At 45.9% G+C, this 13,203-nt stretch overlaps 1 protein-coding gene across 1 annotated transcript in view; it reads left to right on the plus strand.

Moving 5' to 3' along the window:
* LOC147731711 (synapse differentiation-inducing gene protein 1-like) overlaps window positions 1-6,325 on the plus strand; it is a 233,393-nt gene extending 227,068 nt beyond the window's left edge. The window contains exon 2 of the mRNA XM_086956819.1: window positions 5,896-6,325. Coding sequence (XP_086812945.1) covers window positions 5,896-6,051 — 156 coding nt within the window. The 3' untranslated portion in view covers window positions 6,052-6,325. The remainder of the gene's footprint in view (window positions 1-5,895) is intronic.
* Window positions 6,326-13,203: the final 6,878 nt, after the last annotated feature.

The raw sequence follows: 13,203 nt of genomic DNA on the forward strand, positions 1-13,203 counted from the left end.
TTCTTCTGTCTAAATTCCGCTGTGCCGGACATACTTCTATATTGAATTTACCCCTACCGAGTAAGACCCGAAGGCGGGTGCTCCGTTGCATGGAGACATCCTGTTTGGAATGCCATTTTTCCTTCGCTCCAACACCGTCTTCAATGCCATTTTGGGAGGCATTAGCAGACCAGTCTGTCGTCGCGCAGAGTGCCGGCCGCCCGCAGCCACAGCGAGACAGTACTGAGTACACTCAGCAGGGCCAGGCCAGGCCAGGCCAGGCCAAAAAAATGGTGGTAGTCATCTCCACACTCCTCGACACGACGAGAGGGGCAGTGAGGTGAGCGCGCAGCGCGGGAGGCTGGCTGGCTCACGCTGCGGCGAGAGGGCTGGCCCAAAATGATACAGGGCCGTCATTGGTTGCGCCTGTGTGCACCGCGCACGCTACCACTGATTGACGGCCCTGGCCCTGTGAGCGAGGCTGGGAGGTGGGGGGCTCCAACATACAAAGCTATGACGTGATTGTTTCAATTTCGGAACCCAGTCACAGACAGTCACTGAATGTAACCGACGGCAGGTGACGCCTGGTCAAACTCAAACAGGTGTCAGTGTTAGTGTTGTCCTACATCCGTGACCGCGGCCGCAACGCACGGGCCTCGACCGGGCCTCCTCAGTCCAGGAGTGAGTGCCGCCTCAGCCGCCTCAAAAAAGGTGCCGCCTGGGGCGGACCGCCCCCCCTAGCTACGCGGCTGTGGCCATCGTCTCCCAACGTCTTCAGTTTTCATTATCTTTTGCTCCTTTAGTGGAGCTTGGACTAAGTACAGTTTCCTGTTAAGGCTAGTGGCCATTCACTGGCCGGGCACTTCCAGAGAGAGGTACTTTTTAAAAAATCTTTCCTGTTTTACACCATAATAGTGCATGTATGGAATCGCCAGTCCCACACCCACCGTCCTCCTGATGTCATTTGCTCTCTCATGCCCCATCGGTGCCTGCTCTATTTCCCTCCCACCATCCCTAGTGTTGGTTGTTTCTCCCCTCCTCCTACTGTGGCCCGTTGCCTTGTTTGCACACCCTTCATTCTTCTTATCTATGTAGGGACCTGTTGGATAACTTCTAGTGTCTCAGCAGGCACTTGTTTTACCAGCCACTCTCTCGAGGGCTGACCACACTCACACCCCACAGCCATCCAACACAAGCGTCACGAGTGATGTGGGCCTGTTAATAAAAGGGCCCGAGTGCACGTCCTCGTGGCCAGTTAACCAGCATACTCAATGTGTGTGCGTCACTCATTTTAGTAGCATGTGGGCCTAGGGCCCACATCTCTACAATCTATTGGCTTTTCATTGAGAACGCAAGAGGTGCTTTTAGTCGGGCTCCCTTGGCGTCTGAACTACAGTGCTGGAAGCTGAAGCATGTGCTCGTTCACTTAAGCAGGCCCATCAGCTCGTATGTCTGAATGCTGCCTTGTATACCCAGGACCTGGCCAACCCCCCCCCACCTTCTTTACTCTCAGTGGCTCGCGGAGCCGAGGTGGAGTCCCCGCCCAGCTCCCGTCTGCCTCTCCTCATCTGTCATCTGCTACCACTTACAAGGGGGTATACTGCAGACGCAGATTAGGCAGGGAGGAGACTGTAAGGGAAAACCTCTCAGCCGCCTAAACATCATCCACCTGAGTATCAGTCCCTGTACATTAACCCAAGCGTGGCATTTTTGAGGTTGGGGAAGGAATAAACTGTTGAACACGTTTCACGTCGTGATAACAATTTCTAATTTTTAAACCACAAAAGATTTTCATTTCATGGTCTTTCCCATCCTCTCCCTCAAAATTCAATATTCACAGTCCTCCTACTCAAGTTGTTGAATTTTGTTTGTTTGTTTATGGTTAAGTATACACAGCCTCTTGTACTGATAAGTATGGTATGATTACAAGGCACCAGCAAATGCAGGTCTGCAACTTTGGAGCCCTACTAAGCACTTTTAAATAACTGACAAGCAGACAAGTACTGCAGTCTTCTTGTTTTTCATTGGACTGACCAAACTTACATTCACTTGAAGTACATTTTGGAATCCTGGTGTGAGAAAATTGTCAGAATGGATGTCAGAAATTGCTCCACTGTTGGGGAGCTGGAAGCTCGGCGGCATCTGTGGTAGAATCTTCGACAGTCGCCAGTACGCCATCTGCCTTTGGAGGATTGCTAGCCATGGAGCCAGAGCAGCTTTGAAATGAATGAATACATTTATTTATTGTGTGGTTACTTAAAACCATTAAAGTATACAAAAAAAAGTGTAAATCATTATTAAAAAGTAGTAGTTAAAAGCACCTAGGGGCAGATTTATGAGTTCTGGCGCATCTCTGCAAATGAGCAGGGTTGCGCCAGAACTGATGCGTCTCGCAATTCCCTGCTTGCGGCACCACAGATGCGTCGCATTTACAATGCGGCACACCATGGTGCAAGGAAGGGCAGATGCGTGACGCAGTGCACTCAAGCAACACATTTTTAAAGTGCTTCAATGTCTAATAAGGGTAGCATATAAATACAATAATAAAATACCACTTCCAAGCGGCACATGCCACTTGTTATGTGTACAAGCAAAGGTTTCACGGTATGAAAGATTGGAGCCCGCACTCCCTTTTTGCAATTTTATATACAGTAAGCTCTTCTGTTCAAGGTTAGTTGCATCTTTCTGCTGCTCCTTGTTTAACAAGTATTTACAATGCAATAGTTCTCGCATTAATTAAGTTTGAGCTATTGGCATTGCTAAATATTGCAACACCAATTGCAACAAAAGTTTATAAATTGTAGACCAAAAAAAATGTGTATTTCTTTTTGTAGCAATAGTGGCATGCTGCGCTTTAGATGAATATGTTTAAAAGTAAAGTGTACCATACTGCTATCGCTACAATAGTTAATTGTGGATGCGTTAACAATTGATTTGTGCACTGATGGCTGGCGGTGTGTGTCTGTAGAAATTGTGCACTGATGGCTGGTGGTGTGCGTGCCTGGTAGAAGTGTGTACTGCCGACTGGTGCTGTGTGTGCCTGGTGGAAGCGTGCACTGATGGCTGGTGGTGTGTGTGCCATGTGAAAGCGTGCACTGACGGCTGGTTGTGTGTGCCAGGTGAAAGCGTGCACTGACGGCTGGTGGTGTGTGTCTGATGAATGCGTGCTCTGACAGCTGGTGGTGTGTGTGCTTGGTGAAAGCGTGCACTGACAGCTGGCGGTGTTTGTGCCTGGTGAAAGCATGCACTGATGACTGATGGTGTCGGTGCTTGGTGAAAGTGTGCACTAATGGTTTGGTTCTGTGGGTGGTTGTGTGTGTGTGTGTGGTTGTATGTGTGGTTGTGTGTGTGGTTATGTGTGTGATTATGTGTGTGTGGGTGGTTGTGTGTGTTGATGTGTGTGTTGTGTTTGTGTGTGTGGGTGTTGTGTTTGTGTGTGTGGTTGTGGTTGTGTGTGTTGTGTCTGTGGTTGTGTGTATTGTGTTTGTGGTTGTGTGTGTGGTGGTGTGTGTAGTTGTGTGTGTGTCTGTGGTTATGTATGTGTGGTTTTGTGTGTGTGTGTGTGTGGTTGTGTGTGTGGTTGTGTGTGTGTGGCTGTGTGTGTGTGGGGCAGGTGAGGGGGCAGATAAGCGTAATTTTGTAAGCTCCGAGGAGCACACAGTTTATGCTCATATTCTGAAGCATGTGCTTCCAGACTCCCTGCCCCCCCTTGACGGTCGGTCCGAGTTATACCTTGCACTGCTCTTATGCCTCAAAAAATCCCAGGCACACTTCCGCTTTGCATCTATCACCACTGAGAAGAAGCAGTGTACCAGTACATTGATTAATTGGCTGGCTGATGGAGACCCTCCTGTGAAATCTAAAGCATTTAATAAAATAACCCTCATGTTAGCTCTTAAAGTGACCCTCTTCAAATGACCTTCACATGAGATAATAAAGTGACCCTCCGGTGAGACTTGAGAGTTAGCCTCTTGCGATCCAATGGTGATTATACCTGAGACGCCAAAAGAAGCCCCTGTGACATGTCCAGGAGCCACCTAAATTACCCAACTGTATTTACAAAAACTACCGAAATGTGAGAAAATATATGCACAATAGGTCATGTGCGAGACCCCGACATGCCGCCCCTACGCTAGACGATTACAAAAGTATGCACATGTCTATTTCTGAGCTTTTTAACTCTCCTGACATAGTAATAGTGGTCTAAACTAGAACATTATATCTAGGACCACTGGGATTATGTGGCAGTGATGGACCAAAGTATGCAGCTAAATTATATGGCAAGAAAAGGCAAATTATGCGGCATAATGCAACACATTTTGTGATATTACTTAACTATTTTGTCTTTTTTACTCACGGTAACACCATCTGGGCAAAGATTTCCCCTTATTAGCAGTACCTGTTTAACATCCAAATGCACCAATAAACAAATGAAAGATAACTAGTCAACTATTGTAAAAGGTTTTCCACTGCACTTGAACTCATTGTCAAGCTTTAGTGAGGCTTTAGTGAGCTAGAAGCATGCAGCGCTAGGAGAAAGCAGCTGTGTGCAGAGCGAGGCACTACTGGAGATAGATGTACAGAGAAGGAAATTTCTCTCAGGTCAGTACTACATTAGGTCTGCAGATATTCTCACAGTTTATTTAAGCAATCAAATTGATAAATTGTGTAGCAATACCCTGGGACAGTTGACATGTCCTTGGTTATGTACTGAGGGAAAAAAGTCTCTGGGAAAATTTCTGAGTTTATTAGTGTGAGTCTTGCAATTCCTTATTTAGAACGAGAAGAAGAACAACAGTTATCACATGATATTTTGCGATGTCGGTACAAGATGGAGGACATTGTAAACACAACATAGGTTAGCATAAGTCAAATTTATGCAGCTTTTAATATGCAGAAAAAAGAGCTCTCTGAGTTCCTCCTCCATCTCGCCATTGGAGGAAGTTTCTGTTGACAGAGCCAATGGGGCTTTGTCAACAGAATACTTAAGTTCTTCCCATCTCTAAAAGAGGTGGGTGGAAATTTGGGTTGAAGGACAAGGCACTCCGTCATGTTTTCAATGGAGTACCCTGACCTCCAAACTTTTAACCGGGCCCTAAGAGACAAGTGAAACTCTGTATGCATTCATAGTCCTAGATCAGAGGGTAATAGTCTTAAGCTAGGAACCGACAGGTATGGCCCCTTGAGGTGACAATGACGACAGTGTCCTGGCACCCCACTCATATTTAGGCATCACATATAGATTTTAATTGCAGTCAGTTTTATTCTATCAAGTCTCCTGCTCCTCCCCTGGGATGGCATTCTCATGGGGCGGTGAGTTGGAATCACGGGAACAAATCATGAGCTCCTCTCCCGGCGTGGTCTCTTCCTAAAGAAATTAGTATCACTGAAACATGCCTCAGCCTCCTCAAATGAGAGGCTCTCCTCATAAAGGGATTAGTCGATATCACTCAAACAGCCTTGTAGTGGCCCACTCATAAAGCGATTAGTCAGAATCAAACCAAGAAACCTCAACCTCCTCCTTAGGGATGACCTCTTCATAAAGAGAATAGTATGTTTCACTTAAAAAAGCCTTGGTCTCCTTGCCACGGAGGCATCCTTATACAGCTGTTAGTTGTATAATTTGAACAAGCCGCACTCTCACATAGGCTCCTTCTAAAGCAGTTAGTCAATGTCACTGGAATAAGCCCCTGTTTCCTCCCAAGAGACGGAACCCTTATGAAGAGGTTAATAGGTATCACTTGAACAAACCTTGTGCTCCTCCTCCGGCATGGTCTCCTCTTGAAATGATTAGAATCGTTGAAACAATATTCAAGCTCCTCCTTGAAGGGAGAACTCATTGAGTGATTGATGTTCCTAATGTATGGTTGCTATGTTTGATACTCTTAGTAATTAGTCTCTCCATGTTCCTTGCAGGTGGAGAATGCTGCAGGCATCGGTGACACAGAGCGTGCTTCCAAGGCGTCACGCACTTCCAAGATTCTCAACATTGTGGGCATCGTCGTAGGAGTCATCTTACTCATCATAATCATCGTCGTCGTAATTGTTGGAAAAAACATGGTGCATAACTGAGCGCAATGGGCCTGAAGAACCCATCTTATACCCCACCCCTGTTGCACCATCAGCATAGATGATCAGGCATTATACAGAGGTCCTGGTCCTCCCTTCAGACTTCCCACAAAAAATTGCATTTATCGTTACTTTATGTATGTTTACCCATGTATCATAGGTAACCTGGAGCCGACCACTTACATATGTCGATAGTGCTATGCTCCTGTTTTGTAATCTTGATGTTTTGCTTACTTCTTTTTACCAAATATGCTTGTAATTAAAAAACTAAAAGCAATATTGTGTTTTGAATATTGGTGTCTTTTGCTGAATGTAAATTCACAAGGATGGATGTAGGTTACAATAGGTTTTCCACCTACAGCTATTGGAAAAGGGAAAATGTGAATAATTAAAAAATGAGGGGCTGATTTGCTTAAAAGTAACACAGTGTAGCTAGTCACCTTGCTACACTGCTTTACAGGCAAGGGGCAAGAATGCGCCATATTTATCACAATTCCAGCCTTTTGCCAGCGCTGGCGCACAATGGGCTGCCTAGCACCAACGCAGGCACCATTGCACCATGGTACAAGGGTGCCTGCGTTGCATGCAGAATTGTTGATGTGCAGTAAGGGCCACCTTCCTGCACAAAAGAAATCCCCTGAGGCAAAGAAGAAAGTAACGAGGAGAAATAAAGATATATTTGAAGCATATGGGCTGCAGAACCACACACTATTGCATAGATCACCATCTGGTGGTGAGCCTGGATGATCGCACTCTGTTTTTCTTGGAAGAGTCTTTGTCTGTTGGATGACTCCTCCTGTAGATCGTGGTGCGCATGGGTTTCAACTCCATCTTCAGATTATTTTTTTGCGCCATTGGGCTCGGATGTGTTCATCGTTCGGTCCCGTTACCGATCTCTTTTCAAATTCCAGAACTTCATCATACCATCGGTATCGTCTTCGACAGTAATTCCAAGTTAACCGTGTAGAGGAAAGGCGTGCGCTTCTCGATTCCAGCGTTCGTCGGGGTTGTCGGGCCCAACTGCACCATTGGGCCTTTGGCTCATGGAAAGAACACCTTTCAAGAAGTGACCTCAGTGTGGCCACAAATTCCCTCACACTGATCTTCATGAGGTTTCCAACCTGTGTTTGTCTCCAGAGCATGAGAGGCGAGACTGTGATGCCTGCGCTTCGTTTCGGTCCAAGAAGACTATCAGGGACCGTCGAGCTCGAAGAGTCATGGCGCAGTCATCTTCATCGACAACAGACCTCATCATAGACGAGGCTCCAATCGAAGTAGAGTCAGAAGAACAGCAGCAGGACGACATCGTTTCCGAAGCAGAGGAGTCAGCTTCTGGAGCCAATGACCAATCGGAAGACAACAATATTCTTACAGCTGGTCAACAGGTCGTGAGTACAAGCGTCGACCCTGTTCACCTCCCCATACCGGGACAGGCTACGGTTCCACCTCCGGGTCCGGGTGCACACTGACCAAAACCTTCTGATGCCCCGCCTTCCGACTCGGCAACGAAGAATACAAAAAGGACTCCAGTCGACTCGGGCTCGAGTCAGTCTGTCTGACCCAACAAGCAAAAGGTCCTCAAACCAAAATTAACCCCGGCACCGAAGCAGCCATTGGTACCGAAACCGGTCGAGGTGAAATCTAGCTCAGTACGGAAAGACGTTTCCAAGTCTACCGAACAGAAGACTCCGGTCCCGAAGAAAGTAGACTCGAAACCTGCTTCGTCATTGAAACACACTTCGGCTCCGAAGGTCGATGATCCCAAACGATCTTCAGGAGCAAAGATTCCAGATCCAAAATTGGCAGATCCAAGAAAGACCTTGGCTTCGGAACCGAAACCAAAATCCGTTCCAAAGACCATAGACACTGTAAAACCTAAGCAGCTTGGTCCCAAACAAGATAAATTGGCACCAAATAAGGATTTATCGGCAGAAGAGCTTTTCAGACCAGACCCAAAGCAAAAGACTCTTCATATTAATCCAAAGACTGTACATGTTATAACAGTGCCTGCAAAGAGGAAAATGAACTATCCTAAACCACCTCCAGTTCCTCTCAAAAAGCATGCTCAAACTTCCCCATAAGAATTCCTTCACCATTACCAGAGATACCAACGGATATTTCTCCAGTACACTCACCATCCAGCACACATAGCATTATACCACAGGATGATGATGATGAAGACAAATATTTACATGGGGTCGAAAGTGAACATCATATAGATGACACAGATGACCCAGACAATATTCCTGGGCCATCAGATGATCCCTGGGAGGATTATAATGCACCAGAAGCACCAGATCTGCCACAAGATGACGCATACCCTTCTAGACCATCACCACCAGATGACACTATTGGGTTTACACAGCTCATTCATAGAGCAGCCACAGTTCATGGAGTAGACTTACACACAGATCCAGTGGAAGAGGATTTCCTCATGGATATACTACTGTCGTCACATAAAACCACAACTACATTACCAATACTTAGTGGAATGGTGAGACATACACCAGAGGTATTCAAAGACCCAGTCAGAGCCAGGGTAATTAATCCCAGACTAGAAAAGAAGTACAAAGCAGCTCCATCTGACCCAGCATACATCAAAGGTCAGCTGCCATCAGACTCGTTGGTGGTATTAAATGCGAGAAAAAGAGCTAACTCACAGACAGCGGGGGATGCTCCACCCCTGATAAAGAGTCTAAGCTTTTAGATGCTTCAGGGAAACGCACCGTCTCACAAGCAGCCAATGTCTGGAGAATTGCTACCACTCAGCCTTTGTTAGCAAGATATGATCGAGTTCATTATGATGAGTTAGAATCACTCATGCAACATTTACCAGAGCAAAATAAAACCAGAGCCTCTGATCTAATACAAGAAGGCAAGGTTATTACAAATACCTCAATCCCTTGTGCATTAAAGACTGCAGAGACAGCATCTAGAGAGATAAATACAGGAGTACTGTTACGTAGACATGCATGGCTACGCATCTCTGGGTTTAAACCAGACGTACAGGCCAGTATTTTAAATCAACCCTTTGACCAGCAACATCTCTTTGGTCCAACAGTTGATAGTGCACTAGAAAAGATGAAAAAAAGATACAGATGCAGCAAAATCTATGGGAGCTTTATAAACTCAAACCCATGGCGCGTCCTTTCGTCACTCCTCATATAGAGGCGCCTCCAAAGGGTTTCAAACTGACAACACCTCCTCTTCTTATAAAGCGCCCACCCAAACCTCACCCAGCAGGGGGTATTAGAGGAGGATATAGAGGTAACAACAATAAGGGCAGAGGCAGAGGCAACAACAACCGCAATGCCTCTACTCCCAAACAGTGGCTTCCCTTCCATCCCCCCAGACCATTCCACTCATGTCGGGGGGAGATTACAACAGTTCCTACCTGTCTGCAACTCCATCACCACAGACAGGTGGGTAAGACAAATAATTCAGTCAGGTTATTGCCTGGAGCTCACTTTCACTCCTCCAACAATACCACCAGACAACGTCCCATGTCACAGGAACATCTCATACTTCTAAGACAAGAGGTTGCATCTCTATTACTAAAAAATGCAATAGAACCAGCCCTAAAACCCCATCAAAACACAGAGTTTACTCCCTATACTTTCTCATACCCAAAAAGGACAGGTCCCTCAGACCTATAATGGATCTAAGACCCCTAAACCTGTACATACAATCTGACCATTTCCATATGGTCACACTACAACAAGTGCTGCCGTTGTTAAAACAAGGTGACTTCCTTGCCACATTAGATCTCAAGAACGCTTACTTTCACATTCCTATTCATCAATCTCACAGAAAGTAGCTTCGATTTGTACTAGAAGGTCAACACTACCAATTCAAAGTACTCCCTTTCGGAGTAACTACAGCACCTCGAGTGTTTACAAAGTGTCTAGCAGAAGTAGCAACACACTTGAGAAGGGACAACATTCATGTCTTTCCATACCTAGATGACTGGTTAATAAAATCTAAGTCATACCACCAATGTGTACAGCACACGCATCAGACCATCTGTCTGTTGCACAAGCTGGGATTCACAGTAAATCAAAATAAGTCACACCTCCCACCATTCCGATCTCAACAGTATCTAGTTGCCACAATAGATACTTCAAAAGCATGTGCATACCCAAACCTTTCAAGGATACAAAGTATGCAAATTCTGATACAAAAATTCCAGCCGCAGCACTCACTATCAGCTCGAGTGTTCATGCAATTGATAGGATGATGGCATCTTGCATTTTCATAGTACCATACTCAAGACTACAAATGCGCTCCATACAAGTGTTTGGCAAGTCAGTGGAATCAAGCTCAACAACAAATAATAAATCTGGTTGTGGTAGAGGACCGGACATATCGCTTTCTGCAGTAGTGGAACACCAAAAACATTTCCAAGGGCCGACCATTCATAGAGCCTGTTCCACAAGTGGTGCTAACCATAGACGCATCACTCATAGGATGGGGAGCGCATTTAGAGAAACACACAGTATAAGGTACATGGACACTGCAACAAAAGTTACTCCACATAAAACATTTGGAGTTGTTAGCGATTTTCCTAGCTCTAAAATCGTTTCAGCATTACCTCTCAAGAAAGGCTGTACTGGTCCATACAGACAATATGACGGCCACGTATTACATCCAAAAACAAGGAAGAACACACTCCGTACAGCTCTCTCGGCTGGTGCAGAGCAAATGGAGGTGGGCCATTCCTCAAAACATCTTTCTGTTAGCAGAACATCTACCAGGAGTTCACAATCAAGTTGCAGATCTGTTAAGTCGTTAAAGACAACAGATACATGAGTGGGAACTTCATCCACAAGTTCTTCAACCATTCTTTCACAAGTGGGGACAGCCAGAGATAGATGTGTTCGCCACACACCGCAACTCCAAATGCCCAAGCTTCGCTGCCAGATACCCACACCCAATGTCCAAAGGCATTGCGGTATGGATAAGTTGGTCAAACAAATTTGCGTACGCTTTTCCACCTCTCCCACTAATTCAGTTAGTGGTACGCAAGCTACAGCAACATTCCCTCACAATAGCTCTCATAGCACCAACTTGGGCAAGACAACCGCGGTACACCACACTACTAGAGCTATCAGTAGTACCACATCAAAAATTACAACTCTCTCCACATCTACTGACACAGAACCATGGAGAGATCATGCATTCAGACCCAATGCAGCTCAATCTAGCGAGTTGGCTCCTGAGGTCTTAAAATTTGGATACCTCAATCTTCCGCCTGATTACATGAATGTTATGAAAGAAGCGAGAAGTCCCACTACTAGAGCATGCTACGCAGCCAAGTGGAAAAGGTTTGTTGTGTATTCCACAAATAACAACATTAACCCATTAGATGTTTCCATACAAAACATCATATGCTACCTACTTCATCTACAAAGATGTAATTGAGCGTACTCCTCAATCAGGTTACATCTTGCTGCTTTGGCAGCTTATCTTCAAAACAGACAACATTTGTCATTGTTTAGAGTACCAGCCATCAAGGCGTTTATGGAAGGATTAAAAAGAATAATTCCTCCCAGAATACCACCCACCATGGAATTTAAATATTGTTCTCACTGAACTTATGGGTCCTTCATTTGAACCATTACATAAGTGTGAGTTACAGTTCCTTACATGGAAAGTTGCATTTTTAGTTGCTATTACCTTACTCAGAAGAGTAAGTGAGATTCAGGCATTAACAATTCAAGAACCATTTATACAACTCCATCACAACAAAGTGGTTCTTAAGACAAACCTAAAATTCCTGCCAAAAATCATTTCACCATTCCACCTCAGCCAATCTATTGAGTTGCCAGTATTCTTTTCCCAACCACAGACAGTTGCAGAAAGAGCTCTACACACATTATTTTTTTATTTTTATTTAAAATTTTTATTGGAAGAATGACAAAAGAGCATATTCAGAGGAGAAAAACAAAAGAATACCGACATACATTAAATCTTTGTCATTCCCCACATTTTTCACATATTTTCTCCACCACCACTGGAGAAGTGTGGCTCACTGGTTAGAGGAGGCAGACCTGGAAGCAGAGGTCAGCCCGGGACCAGGGTTCAATTCCCGGCTCGGCGGGGTCTTGAGTCCTAAAATGTCCATGGACTCGACAATTCTCGCTCCGGTGCCTACTCGATTCACGGGTTCACACTCTGCGACTCTGGGCAATAGCTTGCTTAATCTCCACAATGGCCCCTCGCGGTGGGATGCCTGGCTTTCACCTTGCGGATACCCTGCCAGGGTTATCTCACAGGGGAATACCAGGACGGGTTCCCTAAGCAAGCGCTTAGAAACCGGTTGGTGATTTGCGCTATATAAATTCCTGTACATTTACATTTACATTTACCACCCCCCACCCTTCCCACCCCCCCAGGCGCTGCAGGAGTGCCTCAGAACAGGATACAGAGAATACACAAAAAGCACATTGCGGAACCAAAAAGGAAAACAAGCACAAGAGAGACAACCCTAGACCCATTGTGTCAAGCTCACCCTTCGATAAAAGGAACACACCGAAAGTCATACAGTCTTTCAGGGTTGTTTCTACCATGTGGTCAAGTGTGGGGAACCACACGCGTTCTCTTAAGGCTTTCTTGGTTGCGTTGATGCCTCGGTGTCCCTCGTGTGCCAGATTGACGACTCCTTGGCGCAGGTTGAGGGGAATCACAATCCTTCCCCCCCTCAGAAGAAGGCCGTTGTCACTGATGGAAAGTTCGTCACGCACTCGTTGAAATGCGGCCAAATCCTGCCGCATGGAGTCGGAGTCCTGTGGCGAGTGTTTCACGTCCCTCCAGGAGTTCGTGCGGATGCGAGCCATGACGGCTTGAATGAGCGGGTCAGACGTGGATGCTTCTTGAATTGCGGCGATGGGGACTGTGGGTGGACAGGCCGCGTCAATGACGAAATGGAGATATTCATCAGCTACAGACAGGGCGTTCCGGGCTCCGGCCACGGGGTGACGCGACATGAAATCAGCCGGGTTTTCAGCTTTGCCGGGTTTGTGTATGATCGTGAATATGTAGTCTTGCAAGCGTAGGCCCCACCGTTCGATACGAGGTGGCATCTTGGCGTTGGGATTGCCGAAGATGGTGATGAGAGCTTGGTGGTCTGTGATGATTGTGAAGTGCTTGCCATAC

The sequence above is a fragment of the Lissotriton vulgaris genome, chromosome 2_1 (assembly GCF_964263255.1).
Source record: "Lissotriton vulgaris chromosome 2_1, aLisVul1.2, whole genome shotgun sequence".
Taxonomy (NCBI): domain Eukaryota; kingdom Metazoa; phylum Chordata; class Amphibia; order Caudata; family Salamandridae; genus Lissotriton; species Lissotriton vulgaris.